Source organism: Pantherophis guttatus, chromosome 2, assembly GCF_059756535.1.
Source record: "Pantherophis guttatus breed Tessera chromosome 2, ASM5975653v1, whole genome shotgun sequence".
NCBI classification, from domain to species: Eukaryota; Metazoa; Chordata; class Lepidosauria; order Squamata; family Colubridae; genus Pantherophis; species Pantherophis guttatus.
The window spans coordinates 116,483,076-116,504,457 of record NC_142064.1 but is presented as its reverse complement, the minus strand read 5'-3'; the positions used below and the strand labels follow the sequence as shown (position 1 = coordinate 116,504,457).

Below are 21,382 nucleotides of genomic sequence, written 5' to 3'. Positions count from 1 at the left end.
GTTTTATACAAATTTCAAATGAGAGGTATTAAGAACCCCTACAAAGCTTTGAGTGAAAGTTTTAAGGCAACTGAGAACAAAGGTAATTTAACAGATGTACAAAAAGAGGAAATTAGAATGCTCCATAGTAATCAATCAGATTACTAATCTTTTGAACACAACTCTGCTAACAGGGTAGTAGATATCCAGAGCTTTCAACTGCATTTTTTTGTCCCACAGCTTTTCCTGGAAAAAAAATAGGGTCAGAGCTGCAAAGAATATGACATAGTTGCATTCCAACAATTATTGGTGACTTAGCAAGAAAGTGGTCCTCGTATTCCAGTTTAAATGTGCTCCCTTTGTACTGGAATACATTATGCTAAACATTATGAAAACACAAGTCTAAGGAATGCTTCAAACAAAAAGAGAGTTTCAAGACAGTCTTTTCCCTTTCACACTATCAGGATATATATATTATTTACATCATAGCTCAGGTTTAACTTCAAAGTACAAAAATATTAATTTACAATTTTGTTATTTTTCTGAAAACTATACATTTTCAAGTACGGTATCACAAGGTTTGTTTTTTAAAACTGCAGTGAATTCATAGAGCTTTTCATAGAAAGCTTGCCTATAGTAGACTCTTGATGATTACTTTCTTAAAAAATAAAATTGTTTCTGATATGCAAGAAAAAACAATCTGTCACATGTCTGCAGAACCTGCAGATATACTTTATAGAGAGCAAAGGTTCATGTCTACTTCTATCCTCCCTTTGGCCACAGATCACTGCCACTTAATTACTGCCAAAGTAATTAATCACTGCCTTGAATTTTTATTTATTTATATCCTGCTTCTAAAATTTTTATCAACAACTCAAGGCAGCAAACATATCTAACACTCCTTCCTCTTTCTTATTTTACCCACAACTCCTCTGTGAAGTGAGTTGGGTTGAGAGAGTGCGGTTGTTCCAAGGTCACCCAGCTGGTTTTCATACCTAAGGCTGGACTAGAAATCACAGTCTCCTGTTTTCTAGGCCAGAGAATGTAGAAGAATTAAAGCCATTTAAAGACTGACTGGCCAGCTTTGAGTAGACAAAAAATTCGAGCATTTGAAGCAGACTCTGAGCCAAGATAATCTATATTTTGCACCAAAGAAGAATATCTTTTTAAAAAGTCTTATATCACTACAAATTAAGTTTATACAGTATTACCAATATTTTTTATTTTTTATTTTTCCCCAGAGGTTCACTAGTCATTATCAACAGAGTTTAGTTTACTTGCCCTTTTCCAACATCTCAAGGCAGACATATATAGAATTCTGCATAAACTACAGAAGAATATTCCTCACTATAAAAATTCTTATCAAATTATATTCCCTTCATCTTTTTAATACCCTTTCTCCAAACCAATATTTGGAAGTTTAAATAGATTATCTTGGCTTTAACCAAACATATAGGGGAGGTACATATCTATTCACTGTTTTGTCTCAATTCTTGAATTTTGCTACTTCATTATTTAGCAACATGGCTTTGATCAGGCATTCATTTTTCACTGTGTTTTTCACCTGTTTTTGCTGCCAGAGACACCGCAGGCTAGTTCTTTGCTATTTCCAGGCCGGCACTGCGGGCCACCCCATGGGCTGGATTTGGCCCACGGGCCTTGAGTTTTACACCCCTTATCTATAGTAACAGCTCTTTTGAGAATTTCGGACTAAAACCTCTGCATTAAATATTAAGCATTGGATCTTCTTGGCACAAACCACAGCCCAAACTACACCTTTCCTCTTATCTGGAAAAGATCAGAACCATTGTTTAGAAACCAACAGTGGAGACTGTTGGGATTATCAGATGGAGAGAAATGGATATACTTGTTGTGGTTCGTTGACTGTTAGCGGAGATGGCAGTCGAGTCAGATGAGTCAGAGGAGATGGAGTGGGTGCCTGGGTTACAATCGGAGCCAGTGGCAGGTTCTGAGGAGCAGGAGGTCTCAGAGCCAGATACAGAGCAGGGCCCATCTATTCATGCTCAGGCAGAGAGACAGCTGTTTTGGGGGCCTGAGCTGAGCAAGGGAGAGGAACAGCTGGGCCCTGTCCCAGATGTGCAGAGAAGTGCAGAGAGGAGAGCAATGCAGGACTGAGGGCCAGCTATCCAGAAAAAGAAGGTGATGTTAACAAGCCCCTCCCTGGCTGGGATATAAGGAGGAGGGATGTGGGAGCAGTAGTGGGATTCAAGTAATTTAACAACTGGTTCTCTGCCCTAATGATTTCTTCCAACAACCAGTTTTCCAAATTGCTCAGAAAGTTAACAACCGGTTCTCCCGAAGTGGTGCAAACTGGCTGAATCCCACCACTGTGAGGGAGGTGTGGTTGTCGGAGACATCCATTCATGCTCCAGAAGAGTTCCCTCCGGCAGATTCCTTGCCAGGATTTCCTTGCCACTAACCAGGTTGGTCAGGACTCTTTGTGTTGGGATTGAAGTGCTTAATTGAGACTCCCTGCGGGAAAGTCAGAGACTGCTATGGCTTGTGAGTCATCTACGGTCGGATGTGTGATCTGGAGCTTTGTCAGTGAATGCCTTGTATTCCTGCCTTTCTAAATAAAAAGGGGTTTCTCCTCATGAGTAGGCTGTTGAGTGGAGCTTGTGAAGGCTGGGTCAGAATGATACTGCTTGACAAACTGGTTCATTTTATCTATGAGCAATATGTTTAATTAGTTCTCATAATATTTTCACATTACCATTTTATTATGGCTTCTGAATATTTGCTCTATAAACTGCAGATTTTGTGTCCAGTGGTACACAAAATTAAAATAAAGATATGGTAGCATCGAAGTGCTATGATGTCACAATTTCTCATCTTGCTGGTGACTGAATAGCTTGGTACCTTGGAAAACTGACAAGACCCAAATATTAATTTGTCAAAGTAAACCTAGAATCCAAACGTTACATTTCCATCTGTAGCTATAACACTCAAATGTTTAAATCTAGAAAATCTGTCAAGTCCTACGGCAGTATTTGGACTAATAACAGACAGCCGGACTAATAACAAACTGCTTGAAGGAAAATTAATGCTTTATTTAGAAAATTTAAGACATGCTTTCAATTAATCAAATGCAGATTAAACAAGGATAGCTATCTTAAGTGCCATTCTGAAGGAAAAGATAAATATAATAAACAAATTAGCACTTTTCCTAGTTCCCTACAACTGATCTAGTATGCAATCTACCTCAGGCTTTTAAGTAAATATTTGTACATTAGAGAGGTTTTTTTACAACATAGGAGGAAAAAGCTAGTGTTCTGGGCAGCCACATATTAATTTCAGCATAAAGGCCTCTCTAAGAGAGGGAAACAGAGTTCATCCAAAAGGCACAGAAAAGGAAGGTTACAGTCTTAATGCTCTACAGTATGTTAATATACTAAAGGACATTCCAATCATTGATCAACTGCATTTCAATGGCAATCAACTGCAATTTCCCTCTCCACCAAAGAAAAAGATTAAAATATTAGGAGATTAAGCAACAACACAGGGTTATACTATCCCATCCTTCAAATAAACGTAACAGTCATGGTTTATTTTGCAAAATAATAAACATTACCAAGCCATGGTGGTTAGAATTGCAGTATTGCAGACTACTTCAGCTAACTGTCAGGAGTTCAATCCTCACTGGCTGAAGGTTGACTCAGCCTTCCAAGATCAGTAAAATGAGGACCCAGATTGTTGGGGACAAGATGCTGACTCTGTAAATTGCCGAGAGAGGGTTGTAAAGCACTATGAAGCGGTTTATATAAGTGTTATTGCTACTGTTCCTCAGCCAACTTGGCTTCGTTTTTGCAATATGCATGTAATAATGAAGAGTCTTACTGGCATTTACAAGTTTTTAAAGCATCTGGACCTGATTGACCTAACTTCAGAAGGATAGAAATTCCTGTCTTTCTGTTCTCTTACTTTTTAGTTTTTCAGTACATAGACTACTATCTAATAACAGCTTTATTAAAAACCGATTTCTGGAATGTTTTATAAAGTAGCAGTAAATGTCATGCTAAAGAGAAAAAAATCTGGAAATTTTCTTCTATACAGTGTGTGTAAATTATTGATTACCGGTAGTCCTCAATTTATAACCATTTGTTTAGAGATCATTGGAAGTTACAATGGCATTGAAAAAAGTGATATATGACTTTCACACTTATGACCATTGCAGCATCCCTATGGTCATTTGATCAAAATTCAAGGGAACTGGCATGTTTTTATGATAGTTGCAGTGTCCTGAGGTCATGTGATCACCTTTTGTGACCTTCCAATAAACAAAGTCAATGGGGAAGCCAGATTCACTTAACAGCCATATTACTAATTTAATACCTGCAGTGATTCATTTAACTGTGGCAGAAAGGATGTAAAATGAGGCAAAACTCACAACTGTCTTGCTTAGCAACAAAAATTTGGGGCTCAATTGTGATCATAAATCAAGGTCTACCTGTACTACCGGTAGGATTACATGTTAAAAATACTGAAAACTAGACTTTTCTTATACCTTTTCTTACAATAGACAGGATCTAACATGATCTGCCTTGAATCACAGCTTCTAGAAAGGGCAAAATCCTGGAAATGTGGGGACTATTTTTAATTGGGAGGGGGAACTGACTCCTTCCACTGGGGGCAATGATGACTTCATCAGATTGTGATCAGGAAGCACACATTTGCTGTAATCCTGTTCTTCCTTTGGTGACAAGATTTTTTTTAAATGCTAAGGAGAATGTTAGAGAATGGCTATTGTTAGGTTCACTGCTAACTCCCTTATGCTATTCTGTATCAATATAAAACCACTGAAGGTTACCTAGGATTGTGATATGGTGTTTCTTCTCTCTTTATTCCAGAGAGGTTACTGAGATTATGACCCTTATCTGAAAATAGTAATGGATTGCATATGACAGGGATTGAATTCACACAAATAGATACCTCACTGTTTGTATAACAATCTCTCCTAGGATAGGGATATAGTCTGTTCTAGATGCACTCTCTTCTGGGATGCCTCACAAATTCAGCTTTCATTTTGGCTGTAGCCATGATTTTAAACATGCTTCACATAAGCTACACTCATACTGAATAAAATCAAAAGTTATATATTCACAGTGATGAACTATAGGAGATAACTTAGAAGAGCATTTGAAATTTTCCCTTGATCGAGAATGTAATAACTCAAGTTTTAAAAACAAGGGTTTTTGTGCAAAAGTACTACATTAGTAGGATCTTGGTTTGATTTGATTCCAAGCAAAATTTAAGATGTTGATAATTTAAAACTAGACTGACTGAATGACCATATTCTACTAGATGATTCTATGTATCATAAAATCGAGACCTTATATCAACATGTCCTGCCATTATTAGAGGTTTGTTTGGAACATGGAAGAAATCTCTTCCCCAAGGAAGACTACACTGATTGTCTTCTTAACATGTTTTAAATGAGAAACAAGGCATTTTGGGTTATATTCATCTGTACTTTGCTAGGTATTGGACAGATTTCAATTTGTTTAGTCACCAGTTTTCTTAGCTTTAATCATACCACACGATTGCTTTAACTTTTTTCAAATGCTTATTATTTAATGTAAAATATAAATTATCCTGCCTTGTGTGGATACTTTCCAGATATTTGGGCTTCAACATGATGCACCATCTTCCTGTAAGCTGTGATCTCTTCTAAGAAGGGAAATTCTAAGACTGGGTTTGCTCATCTTAAGCCAGTTTGCCTAACTGTATTTTACTGATTGAATTACAGTTGATAATTTCTTAATATTCCCTCATAAACTATAAATCACTGTCTGGGCTCACATATATTCTAAACCCAAACCAAACAAGCCATATTATTATCAAGATACTTAAAAAGGGGCTATAAATTTGCTCTTGCTTGACAAGTTGGGGCCACCCTCTTGATCTCAGCTGTTCCCATGATATCCTAGCACTTGACATTACAATTTCAGTTCAATGAAAGGACTAGGAATCTTCTGACACGATTGTGTAGAATCTCAAGAGTCTTTCTATTTGTTTCTCAATCAGTCTGTTTCTTAAAACTCTAAGGCATACAATATTTGGTTATGACTGTCCTTATATCAGCTTTAAGATGTTCTATCAATTCTCCTTAGTTGAAAAGGGGAAAAAAGTTGTTAGAGTAAAATTTTAACTGGCTGCTTGTGAGAACTCCACATAAATTGTATATTGAAATGTATAACCAAATATAAATTATTAAAAGAGCATATCCACCTTATTTCCTGGCCACTGAAACACCATTTAAATTCTCTGGTTCTTTGTCAAAATAATCTGCTATAAATGTACTGCTTCCTTCTACAGAATTCTATTTTCCTCATTCCTGTATGATTTTCTACTACTGTGTAGTAAATACTTTCATGTTGCATGTCTTTTGTTAAGATTGTCACAACTGGTTTAATTGTACATACAGAAAAGTCTTCAGCAACATATAATATAGTGTGTTGCATAAGCATTTGTCTAGTAAATTCTTTACTTCCTTTTGTTTCTGATTTAACTTCACTGTATGATCTCAGTTCATTCAAGTATCTATGAAAGGCAATGCAGTAAATTTCTCTACCACTCTCTGGACTGCAGCAGTTAAACAGGTACGTTTGTCTGTTGCCAAAACTATAGTCTATTGTTACCTTAAAAGCCAGCAGATTTATTATTACACAGTTACATGGACAAAAGGTCACACAGAAGATACATCACACGTTATTTAATTAGAGGATACAGAGCCATAGAAAAGAAGAGAGAACTGGAAAAAAACAAATACTAAGTATAATGAAGCAGCCATGGGTGTGAGTGGGTGTGTCACAGTACATTTACAAAGTTCAACTAGATATAAAAGTGAGTAATATAGTTGCAATCACTGATCAGTGATTATTAGTAACTATAATTGTAAACAAGTTTTGATTAATTCATAAGTTTAGATTCTCAAATGTCATAATCAATACATTTTACACTGAACCGTTTACAAGTTTTTATAGATATGTCTGCATGCATGCAGTAATTCAGGCATGATCTGCAAACGGACTGTAATACTGGAAAGAACTAAGAAATTGATGGAACTAAGATTTGTAGATCACTGATTTTATCATTGATACCTCAATTATATGAAACACTAAATAGCTTTTATTAAAACCAAACTGAAAAGAAAGCAGCACGCATGCACACATACATCCACCACCATGCTTAAGTTAAAGCCTTATGATAAAAGCAACACACACATTTGCAACATGCTAAAAAGCCATACATTTATTGCGGCGTAATCTTTCAAAGACCAGACCCTGGCTTATCACAAGCTGGAAGTTAAATACAGTAAAGTGAGTTTAGAGACCACAACAACTGCTCCTGGGAAATAAGGAAAAAACGCAAAGGATTAAAAAAAAAATGTGTATTTTGTTTTCCGTCAATGCCGAGACAGTACTTAGCAACAGTGCCGGCAGCCGCTGTGCTTCCTTATCTTCTCACCTGCTTGTTGGCCCGGATCCCCCTCTAACGTCCCTCCACCACGCCCCAATTCACCTTCCCTTCGGTTACCTGGTTGGCGACGTCGGCAGGCAGCCCGCGAATGAGCACCTTGCGTCGGTTACGGAATTGTCGGGCGCTTCTTTCCAGACGACCCGCTATTTCGGTCGGTTCCAAGGGCGGCAATACCTCTTCAGGGGCGTTGGCCGAGCCTGCATCTGGGCCTGGAAGCGACCCAGAAGAGGCGGATGCCCCATCAACTACCCCACCAAAAGCCACTGCTGCCGCCATCTTGGGAAGCAACTGCCCCCTTCCAGCTCCACCACCTCACAAGCAAACCCCAGCGGCAGAGGGAGGTGGGAAAGAATGGCGTCAGTCTCATGCCAGCCCCCCCATTGGTCCTGGAGTTCCCCGCCCAACTCCCGGACAGCCGTTAGATGGGTTGTCCAATGAGAAGCTTGAGTGTGAATTAACCCTTCACAGAACTGAGTAAAGGGGCGGCGCTCGATCCCGCCCGGTCCGGAGGCGTGTTCGCTGCTTAGCTGATTTTGATTGAAATCTGGACGGCAGCAAAAGGGGTCAGAGAAATAGAAGTGCGGGTGGATTGGGCGGAAGTGAAAAGGGGAAACATAGCCACTCGTGTTAGGACAATTTTGTGCATCATCTAAGTGGCCTAGAAGGTCAGCCGTATTCGTTTTTGCAGGAGAACCACCGAGGCTCGTGATACTCTAGTGACTTGCTGTTAACATGCAAGAAGAGTATTAATTATGGGAAGGAAATAATGGCATCACATCTTTGGCATATTAAGATATAGGGCTATTTCGAGGAAGCCTGCCTTGAGGTATGATATTTAATAGATCGAATTATATAGAGTGGCATAAAAATCCGGACGCCGACTAGATGGCAGCAAAGAAAAAATATATAGCGGTCTCGATATTTGCTAAAATTATAGTAGGTTAGCAGGAATCATATCAAATGTCACCCATAAATATTTTAACTGTTCAGTACCAGTAACAAATCAATACCCACGAAGCAAATGTTAGTGATTTGATTATAGCTTTTTGGATTGGATTTTGGCAACCCAATTACTTCCCTTTTGGCAAAGATTGGTGCTATTCTTTATATCAAAGAGATCCTTACAACATCCTAATTTTAGACCAGATCTCTCTCCCCCCCCCCACACACACACAGTGACATCCAGCAGTTAGGCAAGAGGGACAAGCATATAATTCAGCAGAATTTGCCCAAATATCTCATCTACCTCCTTGCAATTCAAAATTGAAACACATCTAACTGAACTAGGTGGAAGAAGGAACACTCAATATGCTTTGAGTATGAACCATTCTGAAACCAGCACCGCCTTTTGAGGTTCAGATCATGAAACATTTTTTAAAAATTTATGCCAAGTATGAAACAAGTTGGCTCTTATTTATATTAGCTCTGGAGATACTGTTAAGGAATATTAGACAAAACAATGAAATACGCGGACTGGTAATTAGGAATGAAATCTTCAAAATTCAAGCTTTCGCTGACGATGTAGCGTCGATTATGGAGGACCCGTTAACGACTGGGCCAAAGGTATTGAAAGAGATAGACGAGTACGGGAAGTTATCTGGATTTAAATTAAATATGACAAAAACTAAAATGTTAACAAAAAATATCCCGAAAAGAGAACAGGAAATATTAATAGAAAAATTGGGCATTCAAATAGTTAAAAGGATAAAGTATTTAGGGATATGGATTACCGCTAGATGCTCGACTTGAAGGAGGACAATTATACGCCATTACTGACAAAAATCAAGCAAGATTTGGATCGTTGGGGGAAGCTACAAATATCGTTTCTAGGTAGGATAGCCACCATTAAGATGAGCATTCTCCCCAAATTAATATATTTGTTCCAAACCACTCCAATTAGCATTGACAAAAAATTCTTTTCGGATCTAAACATGATAGTAAGGAAATTCATTTGGGGAGGGAAAAAACTGAGAATTGCGTTACATTCTTTGCAAGAAAAAAGAAGTAAAGGTGGATTTGGGCTCCCAGTTTGGGAGATATACCACAGAGCTGCCAATTTAGTATGGGTACGAGAGTGGGCCACATTAAGTAACAAAAGAATTCTACAATTGGAAGGGCATGATCTGCTAAGAGGCTGGCATGCCTACCTTTGGGATAAAGGAAAGGGGGCAGGGATATGTTTCCACCGACACAAAATTAGAGATATATTAATGAAGACATGGAAAGAAATTAGGTGTAAACATTACTTTAAAATCCCAAAATGGATCTCTACAATGGAGGCAATGATCCACCCAAACACAATAAGCAGAGAGAAAATGTTTACGTACCAAGACATTTTAGATAATAGCGGCAACCTCAAATCTAATGAGACATTGAAAGAGCAAGGGATCCATATAGATTGGTGGCCCTATTTACAGATAAAATCCCGATACAGGAAAGATAAACAGGAAGAGGGAATAGAAGCGGGAACAAATAGCTTTGATAAGATATGGCTGGGCAATGAGAACAAATTATTAGCTAAATTATACTCCTATCTGCTCGAATATGATAGAGAAGGAGAAATACTCAAAGACCAAATGATTGCTTGGGGAAAAAATATTGATTCAAAGATAAATTTAGAAGATTGGGAAGAAATATGGAACAGCAATCTTAAATTGACAAGAGCAATAAGCTATAAGGAGAATCAGTACAAAATGCTGTATAGATGGCATTTAGCACCATCTAGAATTGCAAAGATCTATCCGAATGCAAGCCCCAAGTGCTGGAAATGCGGCCACCATCAAGGTACCTTCTACCATATGTGGTGGACGTGTCCGGAAGCAAGGAAATTCTGGAAAAAAATACAAAAATGGGTCCAAGAAATATTAAATGAGGATATTAATTTTCTACCTGAAATCTATCTCCTGGGAGTGCTAAAAGGGAAATTTGTTAAGGAAAAGAAATATTTGATTATTCATATTGTCACAGCTGCCAGACTCTCCTATGCCAGTTGCTGGAAAAAGAAAGGATGCCCGACTGAGGAACAGATAGTCAATAAAGTATTGGACTGTACAGAAATGTGCAGATTAACGTATGTTTTAAATGGAAAGGAAGACTCAGAATTCTATACGATCTGGGATCTGTGGTATAGGTGGTTGAAAAATAAATGCAAAAGTTAACTCTCATTAGGACAATGTATAATTTTTAATTAATCTATATATTATTGTTGTATTATGTGTTCAATTTTACAAGGTTTACGTATAAACTGTATAATACCTAGATAATTGATTAGATTCCATATATGTAAATATACAAGATGACTACATGTTGCCGAACCGTAGAGTTTGAAATGTAATATATTCTTTACTCAATAAAATTTCATATATATATATAAAAAAAAGAAACAAGTTGGCTGTACTGAGAAACATATATTTGAAAGTGCAACTTCAAACCATTTCTACCTCAAAATAATCTTATTTTGACTTTTCCAGTACAAAGCAACATGTTTGGAGGGGACCCTGAGCATAAAACAAAACACATTTTCTATTTCATGTTCATCCTAAATTTTTTTGTCATTCGATTTCTGTATTGCCTCATTGACAATGAGTAATTTGAATATGCTATTCAAACTTTGACAGCATTGTTGCCAAAATCTTAGTATCTTTTTTTCCAGTTTATAGTTCTATCTCATCCCACCCCAAAAAATCCATGAGTGACATTTCACAATAAAATGAAGATATTGACTATGTATGTTAAATCACAACGTAGATTAGATGTTATTTTGGATTGACTGAAATTCAGTTTCAGACGAGTGGACAAGGTGGTAAAGGCATCAGGACCTTTTCCAGTTGCAGAAGAAACAAAGTAAGGAATAGCATCTGATTGCTTTTTCATAAATTGTAAGTAAATTGTAAATAAATTCTTTAAAATATGCTTTGATAACATTTTAACTATATTCTAGAATCGAGATTTTGAAGAAGCACTCTGCAGCAATTTGAAAGTTACATGGTATTTATTTGAACAAAACATGAAAGATACTACCAGGATATTACATTATTCTAAGCTGCTACTAGTCTAGGACAGAATAGATTCACATCAGAGCAGGTTCCAATGTAGAACACTCATGCTGTCTCCTCACACACTTTCTGAATTCACATATGCACGCACAGCAGCTTTAGAAACAGAAAAAGCAAGAGTGACTGAACTGAATTTGCCCATGCTTTTGTTGGAGGGATCCTTCTCCAAAATTTTCAGTGCAGTTCCAGATGCAAAAGGCACAATGCTGTGAAGTTTCTCAGTATACTGTATATGCCAAAGATAATTTCCCAGATAAGAATATCTGGAATTATTTTGTAATTATATAATTATTCCATATTCCAGAGCTTAGAGCTGGCACTTCAAGTTGTAGCTGTACCTCAAAATAGAGATAACAGAATAAAAGAATGAGTTGGAAGGGACTTTGCAAGGTCTCCTAGTCCAACTCCCTGCCTAAGCAGGAGATTCTGTAATTTTAAAGCCAGCACTCCAAGTGTAATAATGTTGCTGCATGTATGTTAGCCTTCAAAAAAAATAAATCTGATTGCCTCTGTGATGTTTGTAAACATGTTTGTGTTTTATAGCAAATCCTAAAGACTTGAAAACTAAAATAAATCGGGTCCAAAGATCCTGCAAGGGCCCACTGGAACAACTGACTATGCTAGTGGACTAAAATATTCTAGTTAATTTCTTGAAAGTATTCCAATGCATTGCAAACTGCTTTGAAAGCTTTTTTTTTTCACATCGAAAGCAGTTTTTCATGCACCATAGGGAAAAGAGAGAAGGCTGTTCAATAAATATATTTAAGGCTGCAATTGTATATACATATATTTAGCTCATTAAAATCAGTAAGGCTCGCTTCCAAGAAAGCATACTATTCAGTTTCTTTAATTATTTACATGTGCTAGAGATGGGAGGGATAAACAATTAAACTATAATTATCTTCTATGTGGAAGTCATGATATATAGGTAGTCCTTGACTTAACAACAGTTCATTTAGTGACCCAAGTTAGAATGGCATTGAAAAAAGTGACTCAGGACATTTTTCCACATTTATGACCATTGCAGCATTTCCATAGCCACGTGATTAAATTTCAAATGCTTGCCAACTGATTCATATTTATGCGACTGCAGTGTCCTGGGGTCATGTGATCACCTTTTGCAACCTTCTGACAAGCAAAGTCAATGGGGAAGCCAGATTCACTTAACAGCCATTGCAGTGATTCACTTAACAACTGTGGCAAGAAAGGTTGTAAAATGGGGCAAAATTCACATAACAACTGTCTCATTTAGCAACAGAACAACAGAAATTATGCACAAAGGTATTTTTTCTCATGTCTTACAAAAATAAGTTATGGATAAGAAAGACTCAGCATTAAGTATCTTAAAATATTCTCTCTGTCTTCAGTTCTGAGCAAATGAGAATTGGAACCATTTATGGATACCAGTTAAACGTTTCTGGGCAAAAATAAGCAATTTTTCAATAGACATCCAGACCTTGGTTATCAATGGAGACCAAGTGGAGCAAGTGGCCAGTTTTAAGTTTTTGGATGTTATCACAAAAGAGGACCTGACCTGAGGCGGTCACATTGCAGCACTGGTCAAAAGGGCCCAGCAGAGACTTCTCAGGAAACAACTGAATGAAAAATTGCTGGTGACTTTCTACCGCTGCACTATAGAGTATTTTAACTTACTGCACCTGTGTATGGTTTGCTAATTGCACAGTGGCAGATAGGACAGCGCTCCAGAGGGTTAACGTCATTGCCCTCTCCCCTCTTTGGAACAGCTTTATAGCTCCCGCTGCCTTAAGAAAGTTCAAAACATTTTTAAAGATCCATCTCATCCTGGGCACTCTTTTTAAAAATTATCTGGCAGACGGTACAGGACAATAAAAACAAGGACAATTAGGCTGAAAATTAGGCTCTCCATCCCAGAGCATAATTATATTGAATTCTACTGTATAGTATAATACTAATGCAGTATCAGGGATTTTCAATTCAATTGTATAAAATGTGAAGGATGTGTGTTTTTGTTTTATTTTTATAGTTTTTGTATGTATGATGTACACTGAAGATGGCATTTAATTTCGTTGTACGAGGTGCAATGACAATAAAGTAAACTAAATAACTTACAGGAATCCTATATATTTCTCTTCATCACTTTCTTAATAGTATACTTCAAATCAAATGGCAACCTGAAAGAAATGATTGCTTCTTTAAAAAAAGCACAACGATGATAGAATGCTGAAGAATAAGCAGTCACCTCAAATATTCATAGCTCAAAGACACTGACTAGTATGGCAAAGCTAATAAACTGTTTTACATCACCCTGCTTATTATAATTGCATAAATACTTTATTCTGACATTCTTTAGAAATGAGCTGTATGGAGGCCAATGTGACTATGACTAGAATCTCTCCTCTTCTATAAGGCAATAAAATTGCTCTAAAGTGATAACGGGTGAGACAGGCTCAACAATGCAATCTCAGATTGGTAAAACATGGCAAAAATCAACCCCCACTTACAAAAAGCCAGGAAATCAGAAATACATGTTAGCAAGAAATCAGTACTAAAAGCATTGGGTGTACTAACTGCAATGCATCAAGATTTATATCACCTAGAGCACAGGTGTCAAACTTGCCACGCCACATTGCCATCACGTGACATATTGCAACATTTACCCCTTCACGGAGCTGAGGTGGGCATGGCCTGCATGTGATGTATCTGGCCCGTGGGCCACCAGTGTGACACCCTGACTTAGAGCCTGCCGTTTCACTCCCAACAAATTCTAATGAAAAATGAAATTCAATGAAAAGATGAAATTCATTTGAAAGATAATTTGTGGAGAACAACCTGAAGATTCACAATGAAAACAATTGCTCCAATTAATTAGAAAGCAAGATGATAGTACAACAGGGAAGAGGAATCACAATTGTTCTGAGGTTATATGGCAGCTAGTTTTTTCCCCAGGATATGGGAATACCAGCTCAGGCTACCTTTATTTTGCTACATAAAGCTTACATGTCAGAAGGTAGCAACTAGTTAGTGACCAAAAGGCATTTCTTGTCTTCATTTTCAGTATTATTTAAGGCCTATAGTTTCTTTCCAATTCAAATTCAAAGTTTTTGATTGGCAAACATCAGGCGATAGGTGGTGGTGAAGTTTTGAGATTGGTCACTTCAAACCAATAATGGTTTGGGAAATGGTTCTCAACCCAAGAAAAGATACAGTTGTTTTATATCATTTAAAAGAAAAGATGAGTTGTTAGAAAATTCAAAGGGAAGCATAGCATCAGCTGCAAATCCCCATTAGTGGAAATTCTTGATTCATCCGTCTGGGAGACAGTAAGGATTGCTCTTTGGAAACAGACATGATCAGATATTTACTTTTCTAGCATTGTCGGCTAAAGGTGCTTCTGATTCACATAGGCAGATGAGTGACCTTTACCAAGTAGATGTGCATATAATGCTATACTATGGGTGATAAAGAGATGTAAAAAGAGTGATTGAGGAATAAATGCCAGGTTAGAAAAATGTATTTCCTTGTAAAGATGCTGCAAATAAAGGCCAGATGCCTTTCATTCTGTTGGTAAGCAGTTCTATGTGATACAACAGGTTTTTCAAATAGCAAGTCAAAATATTGCATTCCATTTTCAGGGTTCCTTGAATTACAGATTCATACTCTGCATTGGACCATACGCTCAAGAGTCCATTAAATGCATTAGATACCAACTTGTTTTCCTGTACAAGAATATCTCATAATGAGACTTTACAAATGACTTGCATCCCAGCTGGATGTAGCAAAGGACAGTTTCATAAGCAGCTTCTGCCTTTCAGCTAAACAAAAAAATTGAATGGGCTTTTCTTTATGCCTCATCACATTTGAAACGTGCAAAAAAATTCAGACAATTCAGGGACACTGCGCAGAACAGCAAAAGTCAGAATCCAAGATCGCTGTCACTTGGAAGCAACTTTCATGGCACTGTGGCTTTCCAGACATGTAAGCACTAGCACACAAAGTGCAAATAAGACTTTGGTCTTTGGTACAAAATATCTTCATTCTCATCAACACACACTGAAAACTGAAGGAGCCTGGGTCTTGTACTTTTCATGGAAGGCTTTGAGAATGGGTACTAGGTTTGAAAAGGCTGGACGGAATGAAGCTTCAGATTCCCAACAGTTTTTCATGAGACGATAAATCTGTGGGAAAAGGCACAGATTTAGAAAACAAAAAAGCACACACAATACAAAAGGGAAGGGAGGAAAGGAAAAGAAAGAAAGAAAGAAAGAGAGAGAGAGAGAGAGAGAAAAAGAAAAAGAAAAAAGGAAAGAGAAAGAAAAAGAAAGAAAGAGAAAGAAAGAAAGAAAGCTCAGCAAACTGTCCAATACATATGTGGCATTGCTCTACTGGTAAACCTAACCAGCTCCCCTCCCATCAACTTGTTTTCTAGACTCCAAGCTAGCTAAAAAAAAAAAAGAAAGAAAATTAGAGATCAATATACGACAGAGACACTCTTACAGTTACACTATTCTGCAGTTTCTGCTCTAAAAACTAATGGGTAAATTAGTAAGCACCGGGAGATATTGGATGTCTCTTAAACTTCCAAAACAAATTATTCGCAGCATTAACTGCTCTGGAATACAAAGACTACACTTTCTAATCAGAACTAATGTAATTGTACCTATATATTTACACAGTTGTTTATAGAAAATTGAGATATAAAGTATTTAACATGAAGGCTTTAACCTTTAGGAATTATTTAATTTAAATCAGGAAGCATCCTCAAATTACAGTAAACCATCTGAAGGAGTGAGAACATGTTCAGACATTAGCTAGTATTATAAATTATTGGAAGATTTACCAGAATTATGCTCTATTATTTTTGAAGAAATATGAATATAAGAATACAGTGCAATACCATTTACCTGGGATTAAGGCTCACTGAATCAATGGGATTTCTAAGAAGGTGGGCACAGAATTGCACAGTAAGTAATGCAGCATTATTTGTGGAAACTAAAAAGATTGCAGCAAGGGTATTTATAGAATACTCTTAACATGCTTCTAATGTATCACAGACTTTTCCTTTTCTTACTATTATATATCATTATCTTCTAAAATGTATCCCTAGCACTCATCCTTTATCCATTTAAATATTAATCAATAATTCTGATTGCATATCTAGCTATCAGACATGAATTTGCATTGCCTACTGTTGGTTCTTTTGACTATTTAAGCTTAGAATGGGAAGTGTCTTGAGTGTAATCCTTGATTCCATAATTTTCAATAATATACTGTTTTCTAAACCTTTAGGAGATACTACAAAGATGAGCAATATAGTTATCTTAATTTTGTTTGGGAGCTCTGGATGCAGCAAAATGTCAAAATCCCCAGACTACAATTTCTACAACAAAAAGGCAATCAAAAGCAAAGGAGAACAGACTCACCTCACAAGGGCAGTCTTTTGGACTGGGAAGCCTTTCCCCTCTGTCCAACAGCTCAATTAGCCGCAGCACTGTCATCTGACCCTGAGTCATTCCAATCATCTCAATAAATCTCTACAGCAATATGGGAAAATCAGTCAGTGCTTTCATTAGGTAACATGAAGATGGCACATGCCAAAAGTTCCTTTCTTCAAAAAAACTTTACAATGAACCTGTACACATTTTTTTTCTGAGGCAACAAATGATTGAGAAAAATCATTTCAGAAAAATAATTACATTCTAAACATATTGAATGATGGAGCATTCAGTCAGTCAGAAGGTTCTAAAAACATACCAAAATAATATTGCATCATGCTATACCATTCTTGTAAATCATTATAACTGAAAAATATATGCAATAGCATTGTGTGATGCTATTAGCCGTTAGGCCAGCATGGACTTCAGCATCCTTAGGTAACTGACTATAATTCAATGAGTAATCAACGTAGTCAATGAGTAGTCCTTAATGGTACCACATCTACATGGAGGGAAGTAAGCAGTTAGGTACCACAAGGTTCTGTCTTAGGCCCAGTACTCCAGTATCTTCATAAATGGTGAGGGAATTCACCTAAGGGTGAAGGGAACTCACTCGACTGAAGATCTGGTGGCCGCTTGGGATAGTGCGGCCACAGGGGCTTTGGACCGCGTCGTGCCTTTGCGGCCTCTGACCCGATGCCAATCTCAATTGGCTCCTTGGTTCTTCGAGGAGCTGAGAGAGATGAAGTGTCAGAAAAGACGCCTAGAGAGTGTTTGGAGGACTAGTCAATCCGAATCTGACCGGACACAGGTGAGGTCTTATATCAAGACCTACCTAGTGGTGATAAAAGCGGCAAAATCTAACTATTTTCCCGCTCTTATCACATCTGCAAAGAACTGCTCAGCCACTCTGTTTAGGGTGACCCACTCCCTCCTTCGGGTGGAAGTGCGGGAAGATCCCTTGCAGGGTCGAACTGAGAATTTTGTGCAATTCCTGCATGATAAAGTCACTCAGATTCGGGAAGGCTTGGACTCCGACTGGGTGAGTCCGTGGAGGGAGACGGGGGTGAGTCTTGAGAATATTATCTGGGAAGAGTTTGACCCTGTGGCTCCTGAGGACGTGGACAGGATTCTGGGTGGGCTTAGTGCTGCCACATGTTTATTGGACCCGTGTCCCTCCTGGTTGGTACTGGCCTCCCGGGAGGTTACATGAGGCTGGCTCCAGGGGATTATTAACACTTCTTTGAGTGAGGGTGCTTTTCCCACCGCCTTGAAAGAGGTGGTGGTGAGGCCCCTCCTCAAGAAGCTATCCCTGGACCCGGCTGTATTAGCAAATTACCATCCGGTCTCCAACCTTCGTTTTGTGGAGAAGGTTGTCGAGAGTGTGGTGGCACGACAGCTACCCCGGTATCTGGAGGAAGCTGTCTATCTGGACCCGTACCAGTCGGGCTTCAGGCAGGGGTACAGCACAGAAATTGCATTGGTTGATGATCTCTGGAGGGCTCGGGACAGGGGTTGCTCCTCTGTCCTGGTCCTATTAGATCTCTCAGCGGCTTTTGATACCACCGACCATGGTATCATGCTGCAGCGGTTGAGGGGGTTAGGAATTGTTACAGTGGTTCTCCTCCTACCTCTCCGACCGCTCGCAGTTTGTGTTGGCAGGGGGGCAGAGGTCGACCTTGAGGCGCCTCGCTTGGGGAGTGCCACAAGGGTCGGTCCTCTCGCCCCTTCTGTTCAACATTTATGTGAAGCCGCTGGGTGAGATCATCCGTGGTTTGGGGGTGAGAGTCCATCAGTACACTGATGACACCCAGCTGTACATCTCCACCCCAGACCACCCCAATGATGCCCTTGATGTGTTGTCCCGCTGCCTGGAGGCCGTGCGGGTCTGGATGCGAAGAAATAGGCTCAAGCTCAACCCTTCCAAGACTGAGTGGCTGTGGCTTCCGGCGTCCTGGTATAGTCAGCTGGTGCCATCGCTGACTATTGGGGGTGAATCTTTGCCCCCCACAGAGAGGGCTCGCAATCTGGGTGTCCTCCTGGACTCACGGCTGTCTTTAGAAGAGCATATGATGGCCGTAGCCAGGGGGGCTTTTTATCAGGTTCGCCTGATCCACCAGTTGCGTCCCTTTCTGGACCGGGAAGCCTTGCGCACGGTCACTCACGCCCTCGTCACCTCCTGTCTGGACTATTGTAATGCTCTCTACATGGGGCTCCCCTTGAAAAGCACTCGGAGGCTCCAACTGGTCCAGAATGCGGCCGCGCGGGTGGTTATGGGCGCACTTCATTACGCCCATGTAACACCTCTCCTGTGCAAGCTGCACTGGCTCCCAGTGGTCTTCCAGGTGCAATTCAAAGTGTTGGTCACCACCTTTAAAGCGCTCCATGGCATAGGACCAGGATATTTATGGGACCGCCTTCTGCCACCAATAGCCTCCCACTGACCAGTCCGCTCCCACAGAGAGGGACTCCTCAGGGTACTGTCGGCCAAGTTATGTCGGCTGGTGAAGAGAGAGAAGGAAGAGAGCCTTCTCTATCGGAGCTCCTGCCCTTTGGAATGAATTCCCCCGGATATTCGTAACATCTCTGACCTCCGGGTCTTTCGCTGTGCCCTCAAGACCCTACTGTTCCGACAGGCGGGGCTGTCTAATTGAATGATTTTAAATTGGGTTTTAATATTGGGTTTTAAAAATTTGGCCAAAACTATTTAATGATTTTAATTAATTTTAACTATGATATTGTATATTTATGTTTTTAATGTTGGCTGTACACCGCCCCGACTCCTTCGGGAGAAGGGTGGTATAAAAATAAAATAATTATTATTATTATCATTATTGTTGTTGTTGTTGTTGTTGTTATTATTATTATTAAATTTACAGATGATACTAAGCTGGCAGGAATAGCAATACCCCAGAGGACAAGCTTAGGATCCAAAAACATCTTGATAGACTTGAACAATGGGCCCTATCCAACAAAATGAAATTTAATGTGGAGAAAAGCAAGGTTTTACACCTGGGCAGGAAAAACCAAAAGTACAAGTATAGATTAAGCAAAACCTGGCTCAAAAACAGTAACGGTGAGGGGGACTTTGGAATCCTAGTGGACGATCACTTAAATATAACACAGCAGTGTGCAGCAGCAGTCAAAAAAGGTAATATAATCCTTGGTTGTATAAACAGAGGCATAGAATCAAAATCATGTGAAGTATTAGTACCATTTTATAAAGTCTTAGTAAGGCCATACCAGGAATACTGCATCCAGTTTACCACATTACAAAAAAGATGTTGAGACTTTGAAAAAAGTACAAAGAAGAGCAACTAAGATGATTAAAGGCCTGGAGACTAACATATGAAGAATGGTGGCAGGATTTGCGTTTGGCTAGTCTAGAGAAAAGAAGGACTCGGGTGACATGATAGCAGCATTCCAGTATTTGAGAGGTTGCCACAAAGAGGAGGGGGTCAATTTATTTTCCAACGCACCAGAGGGCAGGACAAGAAACAATGGATGGAAACTAATTAAGGAGAGAACTTGGAATTAAGGAGAAACTTCCTAACATCGAGGACAATTAACCAGTGGAACAGCTTGCCTTCAGAAGTTGTGGGTGCTTCATCACTGGAGGTTTTTAAGAAGAAGGTCTTAAACTGGATAGTCACTTGTCTGAAATGGTTTCCTGCTTGAGCAGGCAGCTGGACTAGAAGACCTACGAGGTCCCTTCCAACTCTGTTCTGATTCAACTAAAGATAACTAAATCTAACCAACATCCTAGATCAGTGGTCACCAACTGGTGGTCCGTGGACCACTGGTGGTCCGCAAGAAAATTTTGGTGGTCCACATAAAAATTATTTGCATTTTTTATATTGCACTAAATCAGGGTTCCCTAGGCCGGATATGTGCAATGAATGTTTGTGTTGCTGCAGAGAGTCTCCCCCTTCAGGGTCTTTTTGTGTGGGTCGGAGGGGGGCAGAAATTCCAATTTGGGGTCTGCTTCAGCCTGCTGGTGCAGGGCTTTGGGCGAAGAGCCAGAGGGAAGAGCCACTGGTGGCGAAGAGCCAGAGGGCCTTGTTCCAGTGGGGCAGCATCATGACCAGGAACTGGCTGACCATGTCAGCCCGCTGAGCCTCTCAGCGCCTACACCTGGCTTTGCACTCCTGCAAGTCTTCCCTCTGATTGGAAAGCCTATGCTCATAGTTCTCAGTGAGGTGCTTCTACTGAGCCTCCTTCTTGGTCAGATCCAATTTGAACTGAGCTGTTTTGCTAACTCTTTCTCATGGTGGCTGCTTAACTCCAGCAAGTGCTTCGGGTGGGCAGGTGAATAGTAGCGAGTAGAGACTGGCAAGGTACCCCTCAATGTGAGTTGGCCACGCATCGAGTTGGCTATGCCCATCCAGTCACATGACCACCTAGCCACGTCCACCCAGCTGGTCATTAGGCAGA

The 21,382-nt window shown here is 39.3% G+C and overlaps 2 protein-coding genes across 13 annotated transcripts in view; both read right to left on the bottom strand.

Moving 5' to 3' along the window:
• Nucleotides 1-7,916, bottom strand: part of RAVER1 (ribonucleoprotein, PTB binding 1) — a 28,433-nt gene extending 20,517 nt beyond the window's left edge. For 5 of the 6 annotated variants that reach the window (XM_034434330.3, XM_034434334.3, XM_034434331.3 and 2 more), the window contains exon 1: nucleotides 7,537-7,915. In XM_034434330.3, the coding sequence (XP_034290221.1) occupies nucleotides 7,537-7,755 (219 nt within the window). In that variant the 5' untranslated portion in view covers nucleotides 7,756-7,915. Of the gene's footprint in view, nucleotides 1-7,536 lie in introns of all 6 variants that reach the window. The other variant, XM_034434332.3, reaches the window with a different exon arrangement.
• A 3,535-nt stretch (nucleotides 7,917-11,451) lies between these two features.
• TYK2 (tyrosine kinase 2) overlaps nucleotides 11,452-21,382 on the bottom strand; it is a 50,361-nt gene continuing 40,430 nt past the window's right edge. For all 7 annotated transcript variants that reach the window (XM_034434328.2, XM_087886553.1, XM_034434327.3 and 4 more), the window contains exons 23-24: nucleotides 16,937-17,047; nucleotides 11,452-15,691 (exon numbers count right to left, since the gene is read on the bottom strand). In XM_034434328.2, coding sequence (XP_034290219.1) covers nucleotides 15,557-15,691; nucleotides 16,937-17,047 — 246 coding nt within the window. In that variant the 3' untranslated portion in view covers nucleotides 11,452-15,556. The remainder of the gene's footprint in view (nucleotides 15,692-16,936; nucleotides 17,048-21,382) is intronic.